This window comes from Podarcis vaucheri, assembly GCF_965113315.1.
Source record: "Podarcis vaucheri genome assembly, chromosome: 11".
Taxonomy (NCBI): Eukaryota; Metazoa; Chordata; class Lepidosauria; order Squamata; family Lacertidae; genus Podarcis; species Podarcis vaucheri.
The window spans coordinates 44,468,277-44,495,141 of NC_138749.1; the positions used below are offsets into that span (position 1 = coordinate 44,468,277).

General features: G+C 41.1%; 1 protein-coding gene across 1 annotated transcript in view; it reads right to left on the reverse strand.

Annotated features, from left to right (window-relative positions):
• The window catches only part of MCC (MCC regulator of WNT signaling pathway), a 206,151-nt gene that overhangs the window by 170,201 nt on the left and 9,085 nt on the right, over positions 1-26,865 (reverse strand). Inside the window, exon 2 of the mRNA XM_082191553.1 lies at positions 16,390-16,637. Coding sequence (XP_082047679.1) covers positions 16,390-16,637 — 248 coding nt within the window. The remainder of the gene's footprint in view (positions 1-16,389; positions 16,638-26,865) is intronic.

Below are 26,865 nucleotides of genomic sequence, written 5' to 3' on the forward strand. Positions count from 1 at the left end.
TGTCAAGACTGGCCCGTTCGGGCAGGGGTACCTTTACCTTTACCTTTAAGACTCATTTAAAAATACAAAGACTATTTTAAGATGCTGGACATAGTGCAGGATAATGTTATTTTCAAAACAATCTAGACACAAATCTATATAAAATGCCTTTTCCTGCAATAAAAATACATACATCAGCTTGAGGAAACACTATTTATAAACATCTGTTTTCTCCACTACTTCAATCCTCTGGCATCAAACATATTTTCCCCTTATGGCTTTTCTTTTTAACTGAAATCAATAGCAGGTGATCTTCAGTTGTAATGGACAATTGATCACAAGGTGATGAGTGTGTTTATCATATTCTAACATTATACTGAGTGTAGGAAACAGCAACTTGGACTTTTGGTGCCTGTTAGGTGATTTTGCATAGCTACACACTAGATGTAAATGATTTTTCAAGTACTTTAACACCTTTGTGAGACAAGAGTGCCTTTAAGATGTTCTCAGCTGTCATTATTTTAGTTTTTGAATTGAGACAAAAAATTAAAATACCTGGTGTCCTGACTAATCAGGTTCATATTTTCAATTGTTCAAACCATTTTTAAAAAATAATATATAAATTAAACCAAATAGGTTAACTGGATAAAACAGATCTGTTATAGATTTGTATGATGTCAAGATGAACACGAGCAGGGGAAAAGCTAATTCATTTATTTAAACTAATGGTGCAGCTACAGAAATGAAGAACAGACTTTTTGGTAAACTACAAAGAAAGAGGAAGAGAGAAATCAATAGTAGAAAACCACAAAGGGTAGTTCCAAGCACACAAAACCAAATCCTACTTCATGCCAAGCCCAATCATTCTTCTTGGGATAAATTCATAACATTTTGTGAACTACGAACAGGCCATGGCACAAAGATTGTTATTTCTTTACATGTTCGGCGACTCTTTTGTGGTTGATTATGATGTCCTCCTTTCAAAGCACCCTATCGAAACTTACTAGCTTCAGGGTAAGTGAACACAAAAACAAGAAGGTTCAATATTGTTCTATGTTCCATAAAGTCAAGAATGTCCTACTGTAAAAATGGCAGCATCTCACAGCGGAGCTAAGAGCAAGAAGTCCTTGTTCTACACACATGGCTTACCAGAGCCAGCTCTCTATACAAAAGAGTTGTGACATTACCTGCCTTATGCATAAACAGGGTTGTTGTTTTTCAGCTGGAACTCACTGGAACTCTGTTCCGGCACCTCTCAGGTGGGCGCCACTGGCATTATAAGAGAAGAAGGGAGGCGTTCATGGGGTTCCGGCACCTCTTTTTCTAGAAAAATAGCACTGTGTATAACCACAAGTACACTTGGGAAATAACTGTGTTTTGGTTACTATGTGCACATTAAAATATTTACTAAATATTTAGTAACCATTTTATCTATCCTGGGGGCTCACGGAATAATCTTATTTAGCTGTTCAGTCTTTAATACTCATTAAATTCATTCCATAGCCTTGGGCAAATTGCTATTTCCCAATCCCACTGAAAAGCTTGCTTCAAAGGAAAAAATGTGTTAACTTAAGAATGACATGAGCCCTCAGAGGCTTGTAGGGTCCTGTTTGTAAAATATTTTAAGGATAATATATCCTGTATTTATAGCTACTTTGATTTGGACACTATTTTTTGCCAATCTTGTTGCAAGCACTTATTTAGGTGGCTGAATGAGTTTCAGTTGTTGATGCCCAAGGGTACTGTAAAGGCATATGGAGGGATAAAACCTACCTCCTCTGTGCTCAACTTCCCCTGAAATATCAGGTTGGTAGTTTAGGGGTGCTGTTAGCCTTATCCAAGCAGTCTCAATCGCACTGGCACAAAGCACCTTTCAAAAGCTTAGGCTAATGCACCAGTTACAGCCTCTCCTGATAAAGACAGTCTAGACCAGGCGTAGGCAACCCAAGGCCCGGGGGCCGGATGCGACCCAATCACCTTCTCAATGTGGCCTTTGGACAGTCCGGGAATCAGTGTGTTTTTACATGAGCAGTGTTATGTACTGAAGTTCTCACCCTGGGCCAGCAGGGGGATACTGTAGATAGTTTTCACTCAGGTCCACATCAGTTATTTTAGGCGGGAAACCCTGGGTTGTTGTTGCTACAATGTTGACAGCCAGCTGCCTATAAAAGCAGGCCGGCTGAGCTGTTTGCTGTTCAGTTCTGTCCCAGCTTACAAAATAAAGAGCTGCTTTGGAGAAATCCCAGTGTCGTCTGCCATGTCTACCCACTATTCAAGAAGCAGAATGTGTCCTTTTATTTAAAATGCATCTCTGAGTTATTTGTGGGGCATAGGAATTCGTTCATCCCCCCCCCCAAAAAAAATAGTCTGGCCCACCACATGGTCTGAGGGACCAGCCCATGGCTGAAAAAAGTTGCTGACCCCTGGTATAGCCGCAGTTATTCCTGCACCGATAGCATCTCATTCAGAGTACATGGTGTTGCTTGCTGGAGAAATGCAATTAGTGCAGAGCACATCAGTAAGTTGATTAACTGGAGTCAGACAAATGGAACACATCTCTTCAGTTCACAAAGTGTTGTGCTGCCTTCCCATCTGTTCCTACGCACAATTCAAAGTGCAGATATTGACCCTAAGTGACTGGTACATTAAGGACCTTGCGTGAAACCACCTGGGTGTTAAGAATGGTCTCTAATGCTCTGTTCTGGGTCACTCTGACTTCCAAAGGAAGCTGAATTGTGACAGGAAACAGGACTTTTTCAATGATGCCCTCCTTTATCCTATCTGCATTTCCTCTACGGGGAATCTGGCACTCCCATTATTTTGTAATCAGTGCCTGGTGAACAGCTTTTACAGTGGTGCCCCGCAAGACAAATGCCTCGCAAGACGGAAAACCTGCTAGACGAAAGGGTTTTCCGTTTTTGAGCTGCTTCGCAAGACGATTTTCCCTACGGGCTTGCTTTGCAAGACGAAAACGTCTTTTTCCCCGCTTTCCCCCCCTTTTCTAAGCCGCTAATAGCCTTTTAGCCGCTAATCCGCTAAGCCTTTAATAGCCGCTAAGCCTTTAATAGCCGCTAAACCGCTAATAGTGCTAATCCGCTAATAGGGTTGCTTCGCAAGACGAAAAAACCGCTAGACAAAGAGGCTCGCGGAATGGATTAATTTCGTCTTGCGAGGCACCACTGTATTTCGGTTTCTTTCTTCTTTTCGGTATTTAAGAAGGTAACTCTTCTTTTAGGCTGGTATTTTATTTTAAGCTACCTTGCTATGATTTGTCAAAACAACAAGGTCACAGTGAAATAATTATTAAGCAAATTTAACCTTATTGTTTTGACCTGTGAACCTTAAGTGAGCATACATGCTCCTTAAAGCACCTGATAAGGGAAGTTAGGATGCAAACATAAGAAAACTATTTTCCAGAAACCAGTAATTGTTTTATGTTTTACCATAAGATAAATATAAAGGAATCATCATTCTATACCCTTGTTCTGTAAGATTTCCGGCTGCATCTTCTATGAGAAAAATGATACACAAAATCCCCACTTAATCACAACAATATCTGAACAATCAGAGAACAGCTGCAGTGCACTGAACTGAGCCAAGGTAGTTAAATGCCAAAATTTGTATTAACTCCATGCATAATGGTGACTTCTGCTCATATAATGCTTATAGTTCTCAACTATACACCAGTAAAATCCAACGTATGTCAGAGCACTGCTAAAAAAGAAAAGTATGCACTGTGCTGCTAGACTTTATTTGAGATAGTCTGGTAAAGAATAGGCTTAACACATGATTGAATCGCTAAAGAAAACCATGAATCACAAATCAGGAGAATTCGGAGAATTCCAGTTCCACCGAAACCAGTGGAACTTGAACATTAAACTGTGCACTTTTTGAAATAAATGGAGGGTAGAACTTTGCCCCAAAGTACAGGCAGGCAATGACCCTGTGGCAAGCATGAACCTCCATGGCCCCACCATTGGCCTCAACGTACATGGGGCAGGGACACGGAGACAGTACAATGGAAATAATAATCACAGTGTGGGAAAGACCCTGGACAAGAGTCCTAGCGGACATTGGAAAGGCCGGGACCTTCAGTGTTCACAACTGCTTCATTGGGGCAAGACCTGGAAAAGGTTGCAGAGGGTAACCCTAGGCCGGAGCTGTGGTTTGTTTCCTTGAATAAGCAGTTAACTTCATTGGCCTTGGGTGACTTATTGTTTTATTTTGCTGACCTAAGCCTGGCTCCAACCCTGACAATGGATGAGTGGTGTTTTATTCTGGGCAGACAAGGCATTTAGCAACAGCACCACCAGGCCAGAGGGTTGGCTGCCCAGTATCCCCAGATCCTGAAATACAGTGGTGCCTCGCAAGACGAAATTAATTCGTTCCGCGATTTTTTTCGTCTTGCGAAGCACGGTTTCCCATAGGAATGCATTGAAAATTAATGCGTTCCTATGGTCAAAAAAAGTCCAAACGAAGCCAAATTTGGTACAACAAGAGTTTATTAAGTGCTCTTTAAAGTCACACATACTGTAAAGAGCATTTCAAAATTCAAACCCAGATTTTTTTTAAAAAAAACAGCAGAGTGGCCCAATGGTCACAGAAAATCATAAAAATGCAGAAAAAAAACCACAAGCTTCCAGATTCTTGCAAACCCCTCCCCAACTGTTCCCCCAGCCACCCAGCCCACAGAAATTCAAATCCAGATTTTTTTTAAAAAAACAGCAGAGTGGCCCAATGGTCACAGAAAATCAAAGAAATGCAGAAAAAAACACACAAGCTTCCAGATTCTTGCAAACCCCTTCCCAACACCAAGTCCTTGAATTCCAAACACCCCAACCCAAAATCCACCCCCCCAAAAAAAAAAGTTTTAAAAGCTTAACTTACCAAATGGCTGCAAAAGAAGTTTTGGAAAAGCTTCAAAAATCACCAAAGTCTTTAAAAACCTCAAAAAAGGCTACTATGTACACTGTGTTCTATGAGTTGCTCCTCAAAGTCAAGTCGCAACTGTATTAACGGTGTTAAGAAAAAGGAAACAAACTTGCAAGACATTTTCGTCTTGCAAAGCAAGCCCATAGGGAAATTCGTCTTGCGAAGCAGCTCAAAAACGGAAAACCTTTTCGTCTAGCGAGTTTTCCGTCTTGCGAGGCATTCGTCTTGCGGGGCACCACTGTACAGTGGGCAAAGCACAAAGAGCAAGGGTTCTGATGGACTCCTCTTCACCAATGGATACCAGTCCCACTCCCATCCCGCCCTTGACCCTGGCCCCAACACGTAACATCATTGACCCACCTCAAAGACATAGGAATGCAGCAGAGAGCAGTGTCTGGGGGAACATCCACAAGGAGACATTTATAAAAACAAAAGCCGGATGTGACTCACAAAAATTCCACACTCCCTCCTGCCTCGCACCCACATCTAGACCACATCCAGTCTCTCACCTCCAGAGAAGGAGATAAACATTGCTCACATAGCCTACAAAACAATAAAAGGGGCTGAGCCCTTGCCTTAACCCAAAGACACCAGTGCAGGTGAGCTGGTTTGGGGAGAGAACCCTGAACAGCTGCAGTCACTCAGGCTAATGGTCTACAGGCTCAGTGGGGCCCAGTCCTGATGAAAATACCTCCCAGAAACAAGAGCAGCTGCTTTTGCAAGGTGGGTAAGAGGCTTGGTCAGTGTTTTTCAAACTTGGTTTGCCAGCTGCTAGGGATGATGGGAACTGTAGTCCAAAAACAGTTGGAGATCCAAGTTTGGGAAACACTAGGCTTGGTGTTAACCAATCCCAGTACCTCTCCTGCTCTTCCAGCCAGCTGCCTCTCCCCCACTTACTTCTGCTTCTGTATGAGGAATTATCAGGGCAGGAATCCCATTTCCAGCTCCAATTTAAAAAATACTTCAAGTGAAAGCAAGTATTTCAAAGCAAGAACTCTGGCAATTCTATAGGTAACTTTTGCACACAGAAAAGTTGCTTTCCGGGGCAATAAACTTGACAGATTTACAAACCTGAAGCCTGCAAATTGAGATGCTCCCTTTTCCCCCCAACCCACCCATTATTAATGACCAGTTCACAGCTTTTATAGAGAACAAATGCTAGGATTCTTCCTTTTATGTAATTATAGGATGCATAAGACAATAAAAATGCATAAGAATTTATTATGCAAGCCTTGAAAAATCAGAGCAACAATATAAATGTCCCAATTTTATCGGATTCTGCTTAAGGGAAAACATTCTATTATAAAGAAGCCAAATTTATTTCAACCTTGCCCCCCTCCCCACTCAAAAATCCATGTCATTTAGTTCCCAAGTAGCTAATTTTGAGATTTCTCCCCTTAGGATCCACCCCCCCCCGGCAACAGATTTTATGTGTTTGTGCATACCTCAGTGTCCCCCTTAGTCTACTGATATCTCCCTCTTCTGCATGGCTGCTATGTTTCTAGCTACATAATTGTGGGCTCTTCCCCCTGAAGTTCAGAAAACAAAAATAAAGTGATTGCCAGCAAAGCTACAGTATGGCATATCTGTTTCGGATGGGACTCACAACAAATCATTTGCTTTCTATTTAATTAAGACTGACCTACACACAAGACAATTTAATGAAAACTGCACGTATCAGTTGCAGAGAACACAGAAAATGGGATGCACAGTTCTTACAATAGGTCATTTATCTTGACATTATGCTAATGGCAGTAAAACCTTGGAGCAAAACACAGTTAACATGTTTACCACAAAGTTCTTTGTGTTAGATTGTTCTGCGTAAACATGACTGCCACTTTTCCCCCACCAATGCTCTTCTGCAACTAAGATAAATAGTTCTTTGGAAAGTCATGTTGTCTTAATCTATTTACAGACAGGAGTGCCCGATTCCATGCATGTTTACTCTTAAGCAAACACTGCTCACTTCAAGGAAGCTTATTCCCAACCCGGGTTGTATCCAATGTTAGTCCTGACCAGAGCAGATCCACTGAAATGACTAACTTAGGACCTTCTATTTCAGTGGGTCTACTCAGAGGAAAGCTTAGTTGACGATGGTAGCCATCTGAGGATAGTACATCTACCTGCTAACATTAATTTACTCCCAGCATGGTGTGCAACAACGCCAGCGATGGCATTTAAAGCATACATAATAGAAATACAAATTCAGTGCCAATACACATAAAAAGCCAATCTGCTGTTATGTCCACAAGCCTTAAAATCAATTTGCATGTTTGTTCTGTTTGAGAACTCACAATATTCTTTTTATCCCTTGGCTCCACTAAAAAAAGGTATTACTTACCTACAAACGCTTATTCTGGAGAGTGCTGTGCATAGTAATAAGAGCCGTAATCTTATGTCATCAGAAGACCAACATGAAAACTAAATGCCCATGAAATTTTACAGCCAAACTCTAAAACAGAAGAGGGCGTAGAGTTCTGAGCTACAACATCATCATCGTTGTTGTTGTTGTTGTTGTTAGCTACCCATCTGACTCTGGGCGGCTCCCAACAGAATATTAAAAACACAATAAAACATCAAACATTAAAAACTTCCCTAAACAGGATGCCTTCTAAAAGTAAAATAGTTGTTTATTTCCTTAAACATCTGATGGGAGGGCTTTCCATAGGGAGGGTGCCACTACGGAGAAGGCCCTCTGCCTGGTTCCCTGTAACTTCACTTTTTGCATTGAGGGATCAGTATATAGTCTGGCAAATCACATTTCCAATCTAGTCAAAATTACCGTATTTTTTGCACCATAACACTCACTTTTTTCCTCCTAAAAAGTAAGGGGAAATGTCTGTGCGTGTTATGGAGGGAATGCCTATGGGTGGCATGCCTACGGATTTTCCTCCTCTAAAAACTACGTGCGTGTTATGGTCGGGTGCGTGTTATAGAGCGAAAAATACGGTAGGTACTTTTGGCTCAATTCTATTGGACAAACATTAGCAATATGCTAACTCTCTACAAGCAGAACAGTTTCAGACTGTCATGGAATATCAACACATTGGATACTTCCAATGGCCTGCGTTCTATACCTGCCCCATTCTTAAAGCTCAAAAACCACCTCATTTGCACCATCACGTCTCTCCCAGCCCTCCAACCTGTGCAAAAGATTTTCAGGGCTGTTTTGTCTTCTTTTTTTCAGTAGGTGGCACCCTAATGCTATCTTGTCAGTTAACCCTCTGGTGAAAAGAGCTGTGTAGTTCACCAATGAACAGCAGCAAAGTCAGTGTCAATCTCATACATGATGAAACTTAATTCTAGAGAACTAAGTCACAATTTCTCTGGAATTTTTCAGCTTAAGTAGCCAGGATTAGGCGCACACCTCAGAAAAAGGGCAGTAGCTAGACACAGTTCAAGCTGTAAAGAGCTATCACTGCAATTGCATCCCTCAGGATAAACATTAAACAAAGACTTGCACAAAAGCATAATTTTATTTCAAAGTAACTTTTGCTCACATTCTTGATACAAAATTATCACCAATGCTTTTAAACAATTGGCAAATGAAGTGTATAGTTTATGAAATTATTTATTAAGTTAGTTTGAAATTGAATTACAAAACAAAGACCATACTTTTAGCAGGCAATTATTTAGAACAAGATAAGAACAAGGCATGGGTGTGTTAGATAGATAATTCATTACGGTCAAAGACCAGCTCGCATAACACAATGATGACAGCGTTCATAAAGATAAAATATACATTTAGAGTAGATTGCAACAATAGCTCATGAGTTAAAATTGAGATATATACATACACCCGTACAACTGAGATTGGGGCTACCATAAAAATTGACCCTGAGGCGGCCCAAAGGGCGACTTCAGCTTTTCCCTAGTAAGCTATTTTATCTAGAGGATGATCTGTGCCTACAAATCTGGGCGCAGAATCTGGCTACCAGCCAGGACGTCTTGTGATCTTTGCCTAAGGCATAGGTGTTTTTTTTTTTTTCATTCTAGGTTTAAATCAGTGTTTCCCAGACTTGGGTGTCCAGCTGTTTTGGACTACAATTCCCATCATCCCTGACCACTGGTCCTAAAAGCTAGGAATGGTGGGAATCGTAGTCCAAAAACAGATGGAGACCCAAGTTTGGAAAACACTGATTTAAATGATCTCCTGTGCCCCTCCAGACACTGTTGTATTCCAACATTTATCCATCTCAAAGAGCCTGGCCAATGATCAGGGATGATGGGATATGTAGTCCCGCAACTTGGGAAGGGTCACAGGTTCCCCATTCATGGCCTAATGCTTAAGATTCTGGCCTTGATCAATTCATTATTCACTCTCATATTACAAATCTAATAAAACTATCATGTCAAGTGCTGGCAACCAGGGTGGATAAAAATCAATGATTTATTTTTTTTAAAAAAGGGATTTAAAAAATTTAAATCAGTTTTTTTATTTAAATCAGTTTTTTATTTAAATTGGATTTTTAAAATAAAATGCTTTGGGGGGAAAAATCTTTCTAAAGATAGTTTTCTATTTAAGTTCCATTATAGTCCAAAGGCTATTCATCAGGAAATAAGGATTTGTTTTAAGTTTTTCATGTGTGCTAAAACTCAGTCTAAGGTTTTTGTTTTTGTTTTTTTTAAAAAAAGTTTAACCACATCAGTAAACAAACACGGATACATATGCTATAATGTTATTGTTTTAGCTAAATTGTTTGAATTGTTATTGAGGAAATTATTGTTTTTCTCCTTCCAATAAAGTACAGCAGAAAAGTTGTCCAAATATAAACAGTTAACTTATTAAACCTCACAATAATTTCATAATTATCTGTCTATGTATTTCTAATAGTATAACCAAATCAGTATTTTTTGATATAACTGTAAAAACTACTCTGAAAATTTATTATTCCAAAAATGAAACCTTCCTACTGGTTGTAAACATTAAGAATATACCAGCAAGAATGAGTCTTTCTGTAAAAAATTATTTAAATCAAGTCTTACTGACTAGTGATTTAAATAACGATTTAAATCGGTTTGATTTAAATCAAATCCACCCTGGTGGCAACTAAACCTGCAATCCTAAGTAAACTTACTAGGAAGCTAATACCCACTTAAGAAAGTTGCATTTACTTATTTATATATAACCTAATATAAAATTAAGAAATGCTTATATTCTTCTGTGTCGACAATCAAGCATCTGGGCTGTGAACTCAGACAGCTCCAAGTAGGATAGCAAAATACTAACAGTTTCACATAATATACGTAATTAAAAGGCTAAGACTTCATGAGAAACCAGGTTTTTTAAGAACATATGTTTTCTATTAATGAAGGAATTTTTAAGAGATTGCAAAATATCGCATCTTGCTATTATAAAATAATCCTTAACAGTCTAAACTACCTACACAGCACAAAGTATGTTTTCACACATAATGGCCTTTTAAAAGGCATCCAGAAAAAGATGTGAATTAAGTAGGCCTCTCCACCAAAAAGAAATTTATGGAATGCTTAACATTATGTGCCCTACTTTGACATCCTATACAGGTTGAATGCTTGTTCGCTACTAAAACTAAAGCACAGAAGTTGATGCTACCAGCAAGGCTGCAATCTTTGCTCCCTTTGAATGAGAGGGTATATCGCTTGAACATACTTCCCTATCCATTGTTGACCCATCAGCTTTGGCAGGGCCACCATATCTGGACAGAGATAGCCTAACTTCTGTTGCCTCTGCTCTGGAAACCTCTAAGTAAGATCACTGCAACCCATTAAAAGTGGGGATGCCTCCAAATAAACTTCAGTCCGGTTTGGAAACTTAATGGTACAGCATTCAGTGGCCAGGAGAAACTTTCTCAAGCTCTAATAAGTTGCAAGGATGGCACCTATCCTTAAAGAGAAGTTTGGCTAATTTGCTATGTAGGATCTTAGAAGGCAAAACATTAAAATATGCCAACAAAACTGTTATTCTGTACTTGGGTAACTACAGAAAAATGTAGATGTGATATGAATTTCTTAGCTGATGCATGTAGCTTTTTTTCAAATCTGTATCTTTTATTCTCTAAACCATAGATGTGCACTAGGTACAAAGACAGCAAATAAAAAGAAGACGAACCAGCAACATAAACTTCCCCCATTAACTCTCTTTCCCACATAGATACAAAAGAATTGAACAATACCTGATACAACAGAGAAATATAGGAGGGGCAGGAAAGCAGATTCAGAGTGAGTAAAGTATACCTCTTCCAAGTTTTAATGAGCTAAGTCTGACTTTCATGGTTAAGGGTAGTACTAGCGACACATTTAGGTGTGCCCAGTAAAGGTCCAAGAAAGAAACACCAAGCTGTTCCTAATGAAAACTTAAGCCCAGAAAACCAGATTGAGGCTCCATACAAATTCTGGTTCGCAACTTTTGCTGTGTTCACCCATAGGGTGCTGCAACGAATTTACTGCTTTTTGTGAAGAAATATCAAGGCAATGCAATTAGTGTATATTTTCGTTCGGACTGTGCTAATTTGCATTGCACAGTCCAGTTGGTAATGAAAGCCATTCCTGAGATACTTGCAGGAATCAACTTGTTCTAACTTGTGGCTATCCATGGTCTTGGAACACTTGGCCTTCATTCATTCTCATATATATATATATATATATATATGCAGGTTTTGGTGTCTTCGGGTGTCTTCCCGTGTAAGAGTCGGGGTGTCTGTGCGACGTTTCGACGAGGTCTCACTCGTCATCTTCAGGCTGGTGCTTTCGGCTTCTTGTTACTGGAACAGAGCAGAATCTGGTGTTTGAGTTCCTATAAATACTGTTGAGGGGTGTGGTGTATAGCCTCCAACGTTCTGGGCAGAGAGGAAGTTCCTAGATTAGTGTGCCTCTTCTTCTTTTGTTCCTTAATTACTTGAGGGATATCTTGAGTGATTTCATGAGTGATATTCTGAATACCACTGGGTGGGTCATTAAGTGTTAATGACAAAAACCGACACCAGAACCAGAGGCACACAGAACGCCGTCACCAATCAACCACACCAGACCCAAACCCAGACCCTCTCCACAGACATATTACAGACTCCATCCAGTAGCCAAACTATAGTGGCACCTCCGGATGCTGCACCCCCCTGCAATCCCTACACAGATCTGGCTGGCAGAAGGCACAAAACCACAGCTCGCCCCTATACACGAAGCCAAGCCAGAGCACAACTAAATGCAGCACAGCCATCTTCTCAGAAAAACTCTTCACAAGCTCAAGAGGTCAAGACACAAAAGCTTTAGCAACTAATCCTCACTTAATGACCCACCCAGTGGTATTCAGAATATCACTCATGAAATCACTCAAGATATCCCTCAAGTAATTAAGGAACAAAAGAAGAAGAGGCACACTAATCTAGGAACTTCCTCTCTGCCCAGAACGTTGGAGGCTATACACCACACCCCTCAACAGTATTTATAGGAACTCAAACACCAGATTCTGCTCTGTTCCAGTAACAAGAAGCCGAAAGCACCAGCCTGAAGATGACGAGTGAGACCTCGTCGAAACGTCGCACAGACACCCCGACTCTTACACGGGAAGACACCCGAAGACACCAAAACCTGCATTCCTGTACCCGTGAAAATCTACGAAAGCAAATATCTCACCTCTACGGGGAGGAAACCTTCCAGCTGACAAGAACCTACGAGAAACTAGAAATCCGAAGAGCCACCATCTTATGTGATCTCCTGTTCCTACGCAACTGCCGAGACAACAACTTAACTCCCACATGCTTCCAACTTAAATTCCACTCTAAAACCCCAGCTACCGAAAGGATCCTGAAACGAACTGAACTATCCCTAATCAGAAACGAAATACATAAGAAAAGATACCTACTAAACCAAACCAACAAAGATCTGCTCACTCTTCACCTCAAACTATGTAACAAAATCCACCCTGCACTCTGGGACAAATGCAAACAACTAGCCGTCTGGAGAGCTGAAACTGAGACCTCACACAAGACAGACAGACACACCAACAAACTCTACAAACTAGAGAAACGCCAGAAACCCAGCCAACCTCCACAACAACCCATGAAACAAACAGTACATAACATATCAGACAGGATCCTCACCCCAACTGAAACCAAAGTACTCTCCAAAGGTTTCAACTTTGCAGTCGCCCCCAGACGCATCCCCACGGAAAACATCATATGCGGAGTCGAAGCTAGCCTGACCAAAATCGACCCAGATGAAGCCAATAAAATCAGACTTGAAGTCACCAACATCCTTTGCTCCAGCAAACCACCCAGAAGCAATTTACACAAAGAAGAACAGAAAGCACTCACCAACCTGAGGAAAGACAACAACATAATCATTCTCCCAGCAGACAAAGGCAACGCCACTGTTGTGATGAACACATCGGACTACCAAGCAAAACTATCAAATCTACTCCAAGACCCTACCTACCAACCTATAAAAACAGATCCCACCACCTATCTGGAAAAAACCACCAAATCCAAAATAAAAGCCTCTCCTATCAGTGAAGAAATCCAGCTAAGAATCATCCCCAGAGAAAAATCTTCCAGATGCCCCAAACTCTACGGTCTCCCCAAGATACACAAAGAAGGAACACCACTCAGACCAATAGTCAGCTCCATAGGCTCACCTCTACAAAATCTCGCTAAATTTCTCGCTAAGCAACTTCAGCCCTATGCAGAATCCATCGCTTCACACGTTACTAACTCCTTCCAGTTCATAGAAACAATAAAGAAGCAATACCTACATCCCGATGACCTACTTGTGAGCTTCGATGTTGTATCTCTCTTCACTCAAGTGCCCATTAATGAAGCCTTGACAGCCATTCAAAACAAATACAACCCCCCCAAATACATCCTGGACCTGACCAACCACTGCCTAACCAACACGTACTTCATCCACAATGGACAAAGATACAAACAGATAGAAGGAGCACCTATGGGATCACCCCTCTCACCGGTCATCGCAAATTTGTACATGGAACACTTTGAAACCAATGCTTTAGACAAGTCAGAACACAAACCCAAACTTTGGCTCAGATATGTTGACGACACCTTTGTAATTTGGCCACACGGGAAAGAAAAACTAGATAGCTTCCTCACACATCTCAACAGCCTACACCCCAAAATACAATTCACTATGGAAATAGAAGACAACAACCAACTCCCCTTTCTTGACGTCCTAATCTACAAAAAACCTGATGGCTCCCTAGGACACACTATCTACCAGAAAAAAACACACACCAACCGCTACTTACATGCACAATCACACCACCACCCTGCACAAATAAACTCCGTAGCCAAGACTCTCATCTCCAGAACCAAACGCCTGGCTGACAAAGACCACTTGACAACTGAGTTACAGAATCTCTCAAATGTGTTAATCGCCAATGGATACCAGAAAAACAGGGTTACGAAGCTAATCCAAAAAGAAACACCCCCCAAAAACCAAGACACAGAAGAAAACAATGGCATGGCCCTCCTTCCTTATATCAAGGGCACTACAGACAAAATCAGCAAAATCCTCCATAAACACAATATCAAAACAGCCTTCTGCACCAACCAAAAAATAGCCAATATCCTCAGAAACCCAAAAGACAAAATCCAGCTGGAAAACCAAGGGGTCTATGAAATACCCTGCAAAGTCTGCCCAGCCACGTACATTGGACAAACAAACAGACGAATAAATGCACGTATCGCAGAACACAAGAATGCCGTCAAAAAAGAAGAAAAAACTTCCTCTCTTTTCCAACACATGAAAGAAACAGGACACGAAATTAATTTTGCAGATTCCAAATTGCTCTTTAACATGGAACATCACCACAAGAGAATAATCATGGAAGCCATCGAGATAGAGAAACACCCTCACAACATGAACAAGCGTGACGACACGTCCCGCCTGCCAGACATCTGGAAATTAGCCCTCCCCACAAAAACCGACACCAGAACCAGAGGCACACAGAACGCCGTCACCAATCAACCACACCAGACCCAAACCCAGACCCTCTCCACAGACATATTACAGACTCCATCCAGTAGCCAAACTATAGTGGCACCTCCGGATGCTGCACCCCCCTGCAATCCCTACACAGATCTGGCTGGCACAAGGCACAAAACCATAGCTCGCCCCTATACACGAAGCCAAGCCAGAGCACAACTAAATGCAGCACAGCCATCTTCTCAGAAAAACTCTTCACAAGCTCAAGAGGTCAAGACACGAAAGCTTTAGCAACTAATCTACACTTAATGACCCACCCAGTGATATTCTGAATATCACTCATGAAATCACCCAAGATATCCCTCAAGTAATTAAGGAACAAAAGAAGAAAAGGCACACTAATCTAGGAACTTCCTCTTTGCCCAGAACGTTGGAGGCTATACACCACACCCCTCAACAGTATTTATAAGAACTCAAACACCAGACTCTGCTCTGTTCCAGTAACAAGAAGCCGAAAGCACCAGCCTGAAGATGACGAGTGAGACCTCGTCGAAACGTCGCACAGACACCCCGACTCTTACACGGGAAGACACCCGAAGACACCAAAACCTGCATATATATATATATATATATATATATATATATATATATATATATATATATATTGTATAGTTAGATATTCTTTTCTACAGTAATCTGCAAATCAAATGAGCAATCGTCTAAGTTCTAAAAAGGTTTGCAAGAGGATGAGAAGTTATTGAACCCACATTTGTGGGAAGATCAGTCAAGAAGAAGTTTAATAAGATGGAAGCAAGGACACATCATTGCCTAACTTCTCAGGGGAAAAACACCACATCAGTCTGTGACAACGTACAGCATCACTGCTGATCACATGGTGCATCTATAAAGGCATAAATTTCCTGGTTTTGTGGAACTTCAGTCAAAATGAGACCATGTCAACTCTGGTCTTAAAACTGCAGTGTTTTTTAAAAAAACAATAAACAACTATTAGGGGCAGAGCTGCCCGAAACAGATGCAGCCTAAAATCCTCTTTCCCAGCTCTCTAATTTTCATGCAGAGAAACAAGCTGTTGCTACTTGCCAGAACCATAAGCTTGAGAACTAAGCAAGTATCAATGGGGAGTTCTTGACGACCACTTCATACATTTTCCAAAGCACACCTGTGCATAGACGTAGGAAATAAATGTACAGCCAAGTTTAGCAAAATGTTTTACACATAGCAGTTTGTAGTATGTTCCCAATATGTATAGGTTAAAATACACGCACAAATTCCGCAAATGATGCTAAAACAAGCATGCCGGAAAGAAAATGATTTACTCCAGTAAACTAGATCAGGCTTCCTCAATCTCGCCCCTCCAGATGTTTTTTGGCCTACAACTCCCATGATCCCTAGCTAGCAGGACCAGTGGTCAGGGATGATGGGAATTGTAGACTGGAGGGCCGTGGTTGAGGAAGCCTGAACTAGATAATACCACGATGGTGGCCGTATCTGTGTAATTTTTACTTTTAGACAATGGAGGCATAACGAAACAATGCTTACCCAAACTGTTATTGCTGCTTGTTGGCCAGGAAGCTATTCTATCCCTTAATGTTTTCTTTTTGCAAGAGTCATCTGATTTCACAGAGAGTTCCACTTCTTCCTTCCTGATTTCTCGCACAAGCTGCATGCGGCATCGTGTGAATTCCTGAAAGGAAATCTTCCCACTTTCATCTGCGCCAAGTTGATGCATGATCTCAGCCACAGAATCCTCCATGTTCAGTTGGCGGCAGACCATCAGCAAGTCATTCCTAGACACGAGAGAAAGGGGGAAAGGAGAAAGAGAAGACCCAAACAATTGTAGTTTACTACAAAGACAAGCACCTCTGTACTGGATGATTAGTAACCAGTAATTCAAAACAAGTTTTCAAGTCTGATAAAGTAACTTCATTTTTTCTCCCATTTCTTAAAAGGATAAGATTTCAGCCACAGAAGTGATGTCTGAACCGGGGCCGTCTCTACCCAGGGGTGCAAGGGGTGTGGTGCATCTGGGCGCCGGACTCTGAGAGGCGGCAAATGCATACCGATTCCTCTCGATCAGAGGCAGTGAAAAGCAATGAAGTGGAAGTCCCCATCTCCCCTCCTCTGTCGTTGTGTTACTCTGTAGCATCAAACAGAAGCAGTTTTTTCACTGCGTCGTTGTTACAGGTGAGTGATCAGCCCCCCCCCAAAAGGTCAACAACTTTAAGTTCACCTCCCTTAAAAAAAGGGGTGCTGGGTGGATCTTTGCACCTCAGTGGTGCATATGCTAAAGACGGCCCTGGTTTGAACATATGGTAAACTCCAGTGCTTTCTTGGCAGAGCCACATAAAGCAAACCCTTGAGAAACTACCTACCCGTACTTTATGTTCTGGCATTTGTAGGTGCCTTGATCATTGCAACTGAGAATGACCAAGACTATACAGAGGCTGTGAAACACATAAACAACGATGCAGAAGTGAAAGAAACCGATGTATATTGTGCTCTAGGAGGCTTGGTTAGGTCAGAATCGAGTATACACTTCCAGAGTTAACACTAAAGACATTACTTCTGGTAAATGAGCTATCATAGCCGCTAGAAGGCTGTGAAAATTTGTGTCCCAGGTTTTTTACTCATCTGCCCATGTGCTGCTATCTGAAACCAAAGAGGTGCATTGGTTTGCCAGATGTGAAATATATTGGCATTATTTTCAGCCCTACTTTTAAAACCTTGAAATTATTAGCTGAAAGAATATGTGACTGTTTCTAAATGTTTTTTTTAAAATTTTTCTTTTCTTTTAATTGTATTCTTTTGCAGTTTTGTTGTTTGTTGCCCTGGACTCCTTCGGGGTTAACGGTGGCATAAAAATTTAATAAATAAAATAAAACAAAAATAATGTTCTATTGACACACTTCAAAACTCTAATGCCGATCTGTTCTACAAAAGGATGTCTTAAATATTTGTTTGGCTGGAATGTGATCATACAACAAATCCAAGCAGCTGTTCAAATCCAAACAAATCCCTGTTCTGACTTTTTTAAGAGTAAATCTATATCTACTGCAACCAATTCAATGTTTACCCAGGTGAATTGGGCATTTTCCTCTCCACACAATCACTCCCAAACATGAGGTGACATATTACAAGTTATGTGAACCATGGGCAGTATCCATGGGCACAATCTTTGGCCATTTCTATTACCAAATCTGCAAAAAAACCACAACATAAGATTGAAAGCTGAAAACAACCCACACCAATACATGCAAATAAAACCAAGTCAGATGTGGAAGTTCCATCCGCCCCCCCCAAAAAAAAAATTCAGGGAGCGGTGGATTGGGACTGCTGTACACTTTACCTTGGCTTTGACAGCTAAGGTGTTTTTCTGAGACCTAGCTCTTCTGCTTTGTTTAACCTACACTATGCTAGCTTTGTTTGGAATTGTTTTACTTGTATGATTATATTGTTGAAACTTACCCTGTGACCCCATGGCAGCTAAAAAATTCTTACAAATAAAATGAAGGAATTTCCCCTATGCATGCCAAAAACAACTTTAGACATGGGGGGAGGGGGGTTTCCAATGGTAGTGAAACACTATTATTTCCAAGTTTTTCATCAAGAAGCCTTGAAAACTTCACGGAATCATAGCATTGCTGAGATAGAAGGAAAGGGTCATCGGGTCCAACTTTCAGCAGCAGTTATCTCAACAAAAGCATCCAGGACAGATGCCATCCAACCTCTGGTGAAAACCCTCCAGAGAAGGAGAGTCCACAACATGGGTAGGCAAACTAAAGCCCGGGGGTCAGATCTGGCCCAATCGCCTTCTAAATCCAGCCCACGGACAGTCCGGGAATCAGCGTGTTTTTACATGAGTAGAATGTGTCCTTTTATTTAAAATGCATCTCTGGGTTATTTGTGGGGCATAGGAATTCATTCATTTCCCCCAAAAAATATAGTCTGGCCCCTCACAAGGTCTGAGGGACAGTGGACCGGCCCTCTGCTGAAAAAGTTTGCTGACCCCTAGTCCACCACCTCTTGTGGGAGTCTGTTCAACTGCCGAATAACTTTGGTGTCCTTTTGATACTATGGGAATAACTTTTTATTTGCCCGTGCTTTTTAGAATCACCTTTTAGGTCTTACAGTGGTACCTCGGGTTAAGTAGTTAATTCGTTCCAGAGGTCTGTTCTTAACCTGAAACTGTTCTTAACCTGAAGCACCACTTTAGCTAATGGGGCCTCCTGCTGCTGCCGCGCCGCTGGAGCACGATTTCTGTTCTCATCCTGAAGCAAAGTTCTTAACCTGAAGCACTATTTCTGGGTTAGCAGAGTCTGTAACCTGAAGCGTATGTAACCTGAAGCGTATGTAACCCGAGGTACCACTGTACTGTGTGTGGGTTGCAACGTCTTGCCTTTCAGTTAAATTCTAACACAAGTTTACGGAGCCCTTAAAATCCATCCCAACATTAGAACCCATCTGAAAAGTATATCAGTGCGGAAAAGCTTAGCTCGGAACAATTAACCTAAGCTGCCTAGAGCTATAAGCATGGGGAACAATTTCCTGGCCTCCAAAATGCCACAAAATGTAACATTGCACTGGCTTTATAATCTTCCACACTGCCAAGACTGTCAGTCACTGAATATAATTCATATATTTTTTAAATCTCCAGTATTAATGTAGTGGAATGTACTCATAGATTTACTGCATATCTGGTTCACTCAGTGTCCATTAACCTTGCTGATTTAGTGACACAGAAAGTGTTTTCGACTCATAAATACCCATTTGAGCATGTGGGGCTGGGGGGAGGAAATCAAAGCTAATTTGCCTCTTTCAGGAAATTAGCTTATTTTAAAAGAACTTGCATAGCAGTATCCAATTAAAGATCCCAGAACTACAAGATGGTTAAGCCAACATAACATTCTTGCTAAGCGATAAGAAATGAAAACCGAAAGACAAACATGAAAGCTGAAACCACAGTGGCTTTCCCCACTTCTAAGACAGGACTCCCCCAAAGAGAAGTCAAAGAATATGAAATATGGCAAGGTTCCTGCTGCAACGTATTTCAACCACCAGCTGTTACTCTGGGAAAAGTCCCAATGCTAATAGGAGTACAATGAGACAGATTCGTTTCTAACACTATTAATTGATCAAAGAGATACTGGCAAGTTAAAATAGCTTCAATTCTCTGTGATGCAGACATTTAGAAGGCTCTTGGGAAGTCTGCAGCAGAGTAGAAGATCAAAATTTTGCAGCATAAACACAGTGGGAATCCTATCCACGAAAACAACATCGTCAAACTGGCTTAAGGATTTATTATTTAGGTCCTGTTTATAAAAGAACAATCCGACTGCATTCAGGGAGACCTTGACTTCCGTGTAAGAACCTCCTTAGCATGTGAAATAGCCCTGTGACAGCCTCTGGAACAGGGGTCCTCAAATTTTTTAAACAGGGGGCCAGTTCACTGTCCCTCAGACACTGTTGGGACCGGACTATAGTTTGGAAAAAAGCTCTTCCACCTTATTAGCTCTTCTTGTCCTTGGGCTGAGCGGAGGAATGCTTTCCAGAGACCGTGAATCTGTTGGCTCTCCCCCACCCCCAGTGCTTCTTCTCCTAGCTGTTCCCCATCCAATATTTCCTAGCTTCTGCCTTCTGGACTATGTCCCTCTGCAAACCACTGTTCCAAATCTATACTATCCTCCTGCTCCTGGGAAGATTAAGGATCCTGATCAGGAGCACGGAGGGGAGGGGGAGGCTCCCACCATTCTTCCTCCGTGCAGCCCTCCTCAGCACGGTCCTTGACACCTGCCAGCACCGACTGAATATAGAACAGCAGCACTCTACTGTAGATTTGACTAAAAGGCCCAAGGCAAGGATATAGGGTTCTTTAGGTTGCTCACAATCCCCTATGATCAAACTACACCAGCTATATACTTTAACAAAACAATTTTATTCCTTTACAAAATATACATAACATAATATTGTAGTCAATTTAAATCAGGGCTTCCCAAATTGGGGTCTCTAATTGTTTTGGGCTACAACTCCTATCATCCCTAGCTAACAGAACCAATGGTCATACATGGTGGGAATTGTAACATAAAACAAAGGCAAAGCAATACAGTATAGTAATTTACATTTTAACATATTTCTCTGATTATCAATTTTTTTAAAAAAATAACTTTCTTCTAGGTGTTCCATAATGATAGTTCAGTTTTGGGTGAGTGAGTAATTCATTAAGAAAAAAAGCAGGGGGTTACCAAAATGCTCTTAATCTGCTATCATCAGATTTATGTCTTTTAAAAAAATGTAAATCTTTCTTGTAGCAAATGCTGTATTGAATTTTATTTGGCAAAACCATACCAATTTCACTTCACAGTTAATGTTCTCATGAGCCACGTTTTAATTTCGGGGGGTAGCACTTTCTTATTATTACGGTTAATTATATAATATAAAATAATATATAATTTAATGTTCTAAATTTCTTGCCACCTTTACTGAGATTGTGCAAATATGCTTTGCATATTTTAAAATTTAGTCCCCAATAAAAGTATCAGCAGGAATTAGGTGGCAAATGTTCTCATTAAGATGAACCGTGCTAATTAACACCCAGGGAACAGCCACTAAATAAGGGAGATAGTCCCTATTTTCGCTGCTAATTCTGTCAGATGCACATGAATACTCTCAGCAACAGCAGAGAGAGCTTACAGGTGTTCAAGTAGTTCTTTTCAAACCAATTTCGCAGGCTTGTCTGGACAACCCTGCTACCACCCATCCTGCCTGAAGTGTTCAGTGAAGTGCATTATGACTTTAATTTGTTCTTTACCCCTTGTTTACTTTTTTTAAAATGGAAGGAGGGAGGGGAAGGTTTCATTACAATTCTCTACATCTTGGAATGCTCTTCTCCTTCTTATTAGTCCCAATTTACACTTGCTAAGGAAGGCTCCTCAGACAAAAATGTTTGGCAGGAGGCCCACATGAAGGAGAAAGCAATCTTTGAACTCTGAAAATGGAAGCAATCCAAAATAAAACAAGGGTTGCATTGTATTTCAGAAGCTTCTGCCTTGATCAACTGGAAGGCTCAAAAGAGTGCAAATGCTGATACTGGCCATGTTCAGACAATCAAATACTTCAAGGACTGTCATGTGGAAGAGGGAACTAGCTTGTTTTCTCCTGCTCTGGAGGGTAGGACCCGAACCAATGGCTTCAAGTTACAAGAAAGAAGATTCCAACTAAACATCAGAAAAAACTTTCTGACAGTAAGAGCTGTTCGACAGTGGAACGGTCTCCCTCGGGAGGTTGTGGACTCTCCTTCCTTGGAGATTTTTCAGCAGAGGTTGGATGGACAGGTGGGCAAGCGCTGAACCCGCCTTATCTGTATCATTTCTGGGCTTATCAGATCCTGAACTGAGGTCATTGGTAAGGAAAGTCCTGTTCAAACAAAATGCGGGCTGTAAAATGGAGAAGGAAAAGACATGCGGATAAAATACACATGACTACTCTAATCTCTTCCAAAATAGGTTTAAACAAATTATCTAGTGACAAACTGAAATATGTGAAATAAGAATCTGTACAAATATATTAGAAACCATAAGGAGGCAATGTAAAACCACTTCTCAGGTTATCAGCACAACACAAGAGTAATCCTTCTTCCTCCAGCAAGCTATGTAACATTTATCATAAAAATGTGAAATTACTCCTTTCAGTGGCATCATACAGGAATAAGATCACCTATTTAAATTGCAAGAGGCTCTTTTTTAAAAAAAAATTCCAGTTAAAACACCATCTCTAAACCTGTATGCTAAAATCTGACGCACAGACCGTGAAATCGCTAAAAGCTCATAAATGTTAGCTCTCTGTGCTACACACATCAATTCAAACAGGTTTCTTCACAAGTTCACAATGTCTTTTCCTGTATAGTAAACCTGGGGAGGCAAGTCTAAACCCATCACAAACTAAACACATTTACTAGACCACCTGTGTGGTCCTTATGCACATACAAACTACAGCATGGAAACCCTACTATTCTCAGGTTTCAAACAGTTTTTGTGCACATAGGGGCCATACAGGTGGTCAAATGAAAACGCACAGGTCAAGTGGCCAGGCCTTGGCACCAAGATCCTGCTTCTCACAGAGCCCAGGGTGGTAGGAAGGTGGTCATCACAGGGACAGTTAAAACTGTGTAGCAGACTGTTTGTTGGTGGACCATCACAATGATCTTTTGATGTCATCAACCCACTGCATAGTATCGGATAGTAGAATCCAACAATCTCTTGACCAGTGTTAGAAACTGAGATGAAAGCTAGGAGTCAAATGGCACCTTAAACCTGGGTTGTGGGCGCAACAACGGAATGTCTAGGCGTGCTTTTTTTATAACAAAAATACAAAGCTGAAAATGAATGAACTGCAGTTTTCACATGGTCTAGTCATTTCCCTGCCCACCCCCTAACATTCTTAAGAGGGTCTCTTCTCCAGTATTCAGAGAGTAGCTGGAAGTGGTGAGGCAGAAAAAGGTCCTCCTTTCCTTCCACTCTGCAGTTTTAATCTGAAACCTTAGGTGCAGTACTGCACCCAGAGCTCAGAAACTGCTCACACTAATGAAATTCCCTGTCGCAAAATGCGCCTAGAACAATGGGAGTTTCAAACACTTCTCTTGACTCAGCAGTCCCGTAGGACAAAAGGTGGAGGGAATACTTCTTAAGAATAGATAGAGCTTGCCATCAGCAGCTTTTATAAGCACTTGCATTAAAAAAATACAGCAATGTGCTTTCTTTTTAATCTGTTGCCTAATCAAACAGGTGCAACTTTTAAATTAATTGAAGCTTCAAAGTGCAATCCTATACATTTCTCCTCAAAAGACAGACCTGTTGAATTCAAAGGAACTTACGGTACTTCCACCCAGCAAAGTGTTTATAGGATTGCAACTTTTAGTTAAGTTATTAAACACGGTAAGGTAAGGTAAGGTAAGGTAAGGTAAAGGACCCCTGGACGGTTAAGTCCAGTCAAAGGTAACTATGGGGTTGCGGCGCTTACATCACTTTCAGGCTGAGGGAGCCGGTGTTTGTCCACAGACAGCTTTCCGGGTCATGTGGCCAGCATGACTAACCCGCTTCTGGCACAACGGAACACCGTGACATATGCCAGAGCACACAGAAACACAATTTACCTTCCTGCCACAGCGGTACCTATTTATCTACTTGCACTGGCATACTTTCGAACTGCTACGCTGGCAAGAGCTGGGACTGAGCAATGGGAGCTCACCCCATTACGGGGATTTGAACCGCCAACCTTCTGATCAGCAAGCCCAAGAGGCTCAGTCGTTTAGACCTCAATGCCACCCACGTCCCTTGTTAACACTGTAGTAACTGAACACACCTAATACCTAATCACTCTCTTTCTCCCCACCATTCACTCCTTATATCATTGATCTTTAAAAGAATCATAAAAAGGTGACACTTTACATTAGAAAGATTACTCAGGAATCCTTTTTATTCCATGCAGCATCCTCTCACTGTTAGCTTTCCTACATCCTTGTTAGAAGCCTTTTGTGGAAAAATGAAACTCACAGCTGTGACTAGAATCTAGGTTTGTTACAACCACAGACCTCCAAAGGGGTCCCACTTACAGCAAGCTGGTTTGCCCAGTTTGCTTCCCCGCAAGATGCTCCTTATGGACGACAGTCGAATGATCACAATTTACCACTTAATTACCTATCCTGCAGTCTAGGTCTGCCTAGCAACACTGTGCAATGTACACTCTGTGGTAGCTCTGTTTCCTTAATCTGAATTAACAAAAGCATGGGTTCTAGATGCAGAAAAGCATTCACGGAAACATCAAGTCACCAAGTCTTACTCACAGTCCTAGCCTCTCTATTTTTTGTGCTCTCCCCTGCTCAAAATTCTGTTCAGTGAACCATTAATTTAACCTAACTATATTTCTAAAGTCCTACCAATATCACCAGGAACTGTGAAGCAGACAATTAAGAACGCCTGAGCAATTTTATTGCAGCACATCAATTTTTCCTACCAGATGTGCAAAGCTTCCAGCGTGAATTCCATTTACTGATGTTCATTATATAATTCTGTTTAGCTCTTAAGTGACTCTGTATACACGATTATGACCAAGCTAAGCCTCCTAGAGCACAATATACATCAGGAGGCTTAGTTCCAGAATCCAGAGTTAACGCTAAGTATGTTACTTCTGGTGAATGAGCCACCATAGCCACTAGAGGGCTGCTAAAATTTGTGTCCCGGACTTTTAAAGACTCATCTACCCATGTACTATCCGGAACTAAAGGGACACACTGATTGCCAGATGCCCCAGCTCCCCTAGCCCAATACGTTAGGCCAACCAATACCACAAAATAGTGGGCAAGCTTTTGAGTATTATACTCCTGCTGCACTGGCTGCTGACTTGTTACTAGGTCAAACTCAAGGTGTTTCTTTTAGCATATAAAACCCTCATCAGGTGACTTGAAAGACTGCCTAAAGCCACACGCGGCCACTCTCCTGCTTCCATCTGCGGAACTGACACTTTGACAAGCGCTATATCATGTTCATGTAAGAAATTCATCTTTAGGTGTGCCATCGCCATTTCTCTGGAACGCCCTTCCTATTTAGTATTAGACAGATCCCTTTGCCGTTGCCAATGCCTGCTTTAAAAAAAAAATTAAAAAATTAAGCCATCCTACTCAGATATGGAACTTTATTGTGTTTAAGTCTGTTGATTCTATCAGTACTTTCTTATGAATATTCTATACTGTTTCTCGTAAACTGCTTAGACAACGGTTGATGCTATTATAAATTGGCACACCAGTTTTGTTAAATAAATAAATAGTAGTCCATGTCTTGTGGAAGCTGTCGTTCTCAACAATGTACGGAGGACAACAAGTAAGGATGACTGCTCTAAGGTCATCTAGAAACATCATACACAATGACCCAGCTAAAAAAACCAATAAAGGAAAAGGTAAAGGACCCCTGGACGGTTAAGTCCAGTCAAAAGCGACTATGGGGTTGCGGCGCTCATCTCCCTTTCAGGCTGAGGGAGCCGGCATTTGTCCACAAACAGCTTTCTTGGTCATGTGGTCAGCATGACAAAACCGCATCTGGTGCAATGGAACCCCGTGACGGAAACCAGAGTGCATGAAAACGCCATTTACCTTCCTGCTGCAGTAGTACCTATTTATCTACTTGCACTGGCATGACCCAGCTAAAAAAACCCAATCATCCCCACTAGGGCCAGGCGATGTATCAATACATAGTCCAAAATCAGTTTGAAATCAACAAAGCGATAATGTTTTCATAATATTTGACATGGAGATATATCACAATGTATGTCTGTGTGCTATGTAAAAAACACTACAATATGGGAAAACTGTGAAGCCGGTCATCACTTCTCTCATGATTCCTGCTGCCCCTGTTGGTCTGGACTATAAAATAACAGTTGTAACAATATGTGAAAGGAAAGCAAAAAAAAATAAAAAAAATGTATCCGTTTTAGACCCCTAAGTAGTCACAGTTGCCAATACATTATCCTACTGTCTTCTACATAGTTACCGTATGTTTTCGTGTATAACACGCCCCTGTGTATAAGACAACCCCTATTTTGGGGGGACTCCGAATTAAGGAAATGGTCAACAGCATAACCTTATAATATAGTGAAATTAAAGTTAACATGTTACCGTTGCTTGTTCCAACATTATGCTGCTGTGCAGTTGCAAATAAATACTCTCTGCCTGAAGTAAGAATAAAGCATATCTCTTAGCAATTTCAAAAAACAAAGCATATGTAGAGTACACAAAGCAAATTATAAAACACAATTGTGAACTGGGATCATTACTGTACTCTCCTATACCATTGGCAATTAATATGGCCTGACTTTCTAATTAGAGACCTTATCTTACACATGCATACATGACTGAACACAAATTTAAGGCTTACAAGGTTTACAGAAAAATCTGGGAAAGCAATTTTGCAAATCTGTAAAAATAATTATGACGCAAAACAGAATGGTCCTGTGCAATAATGTCATGTTTTC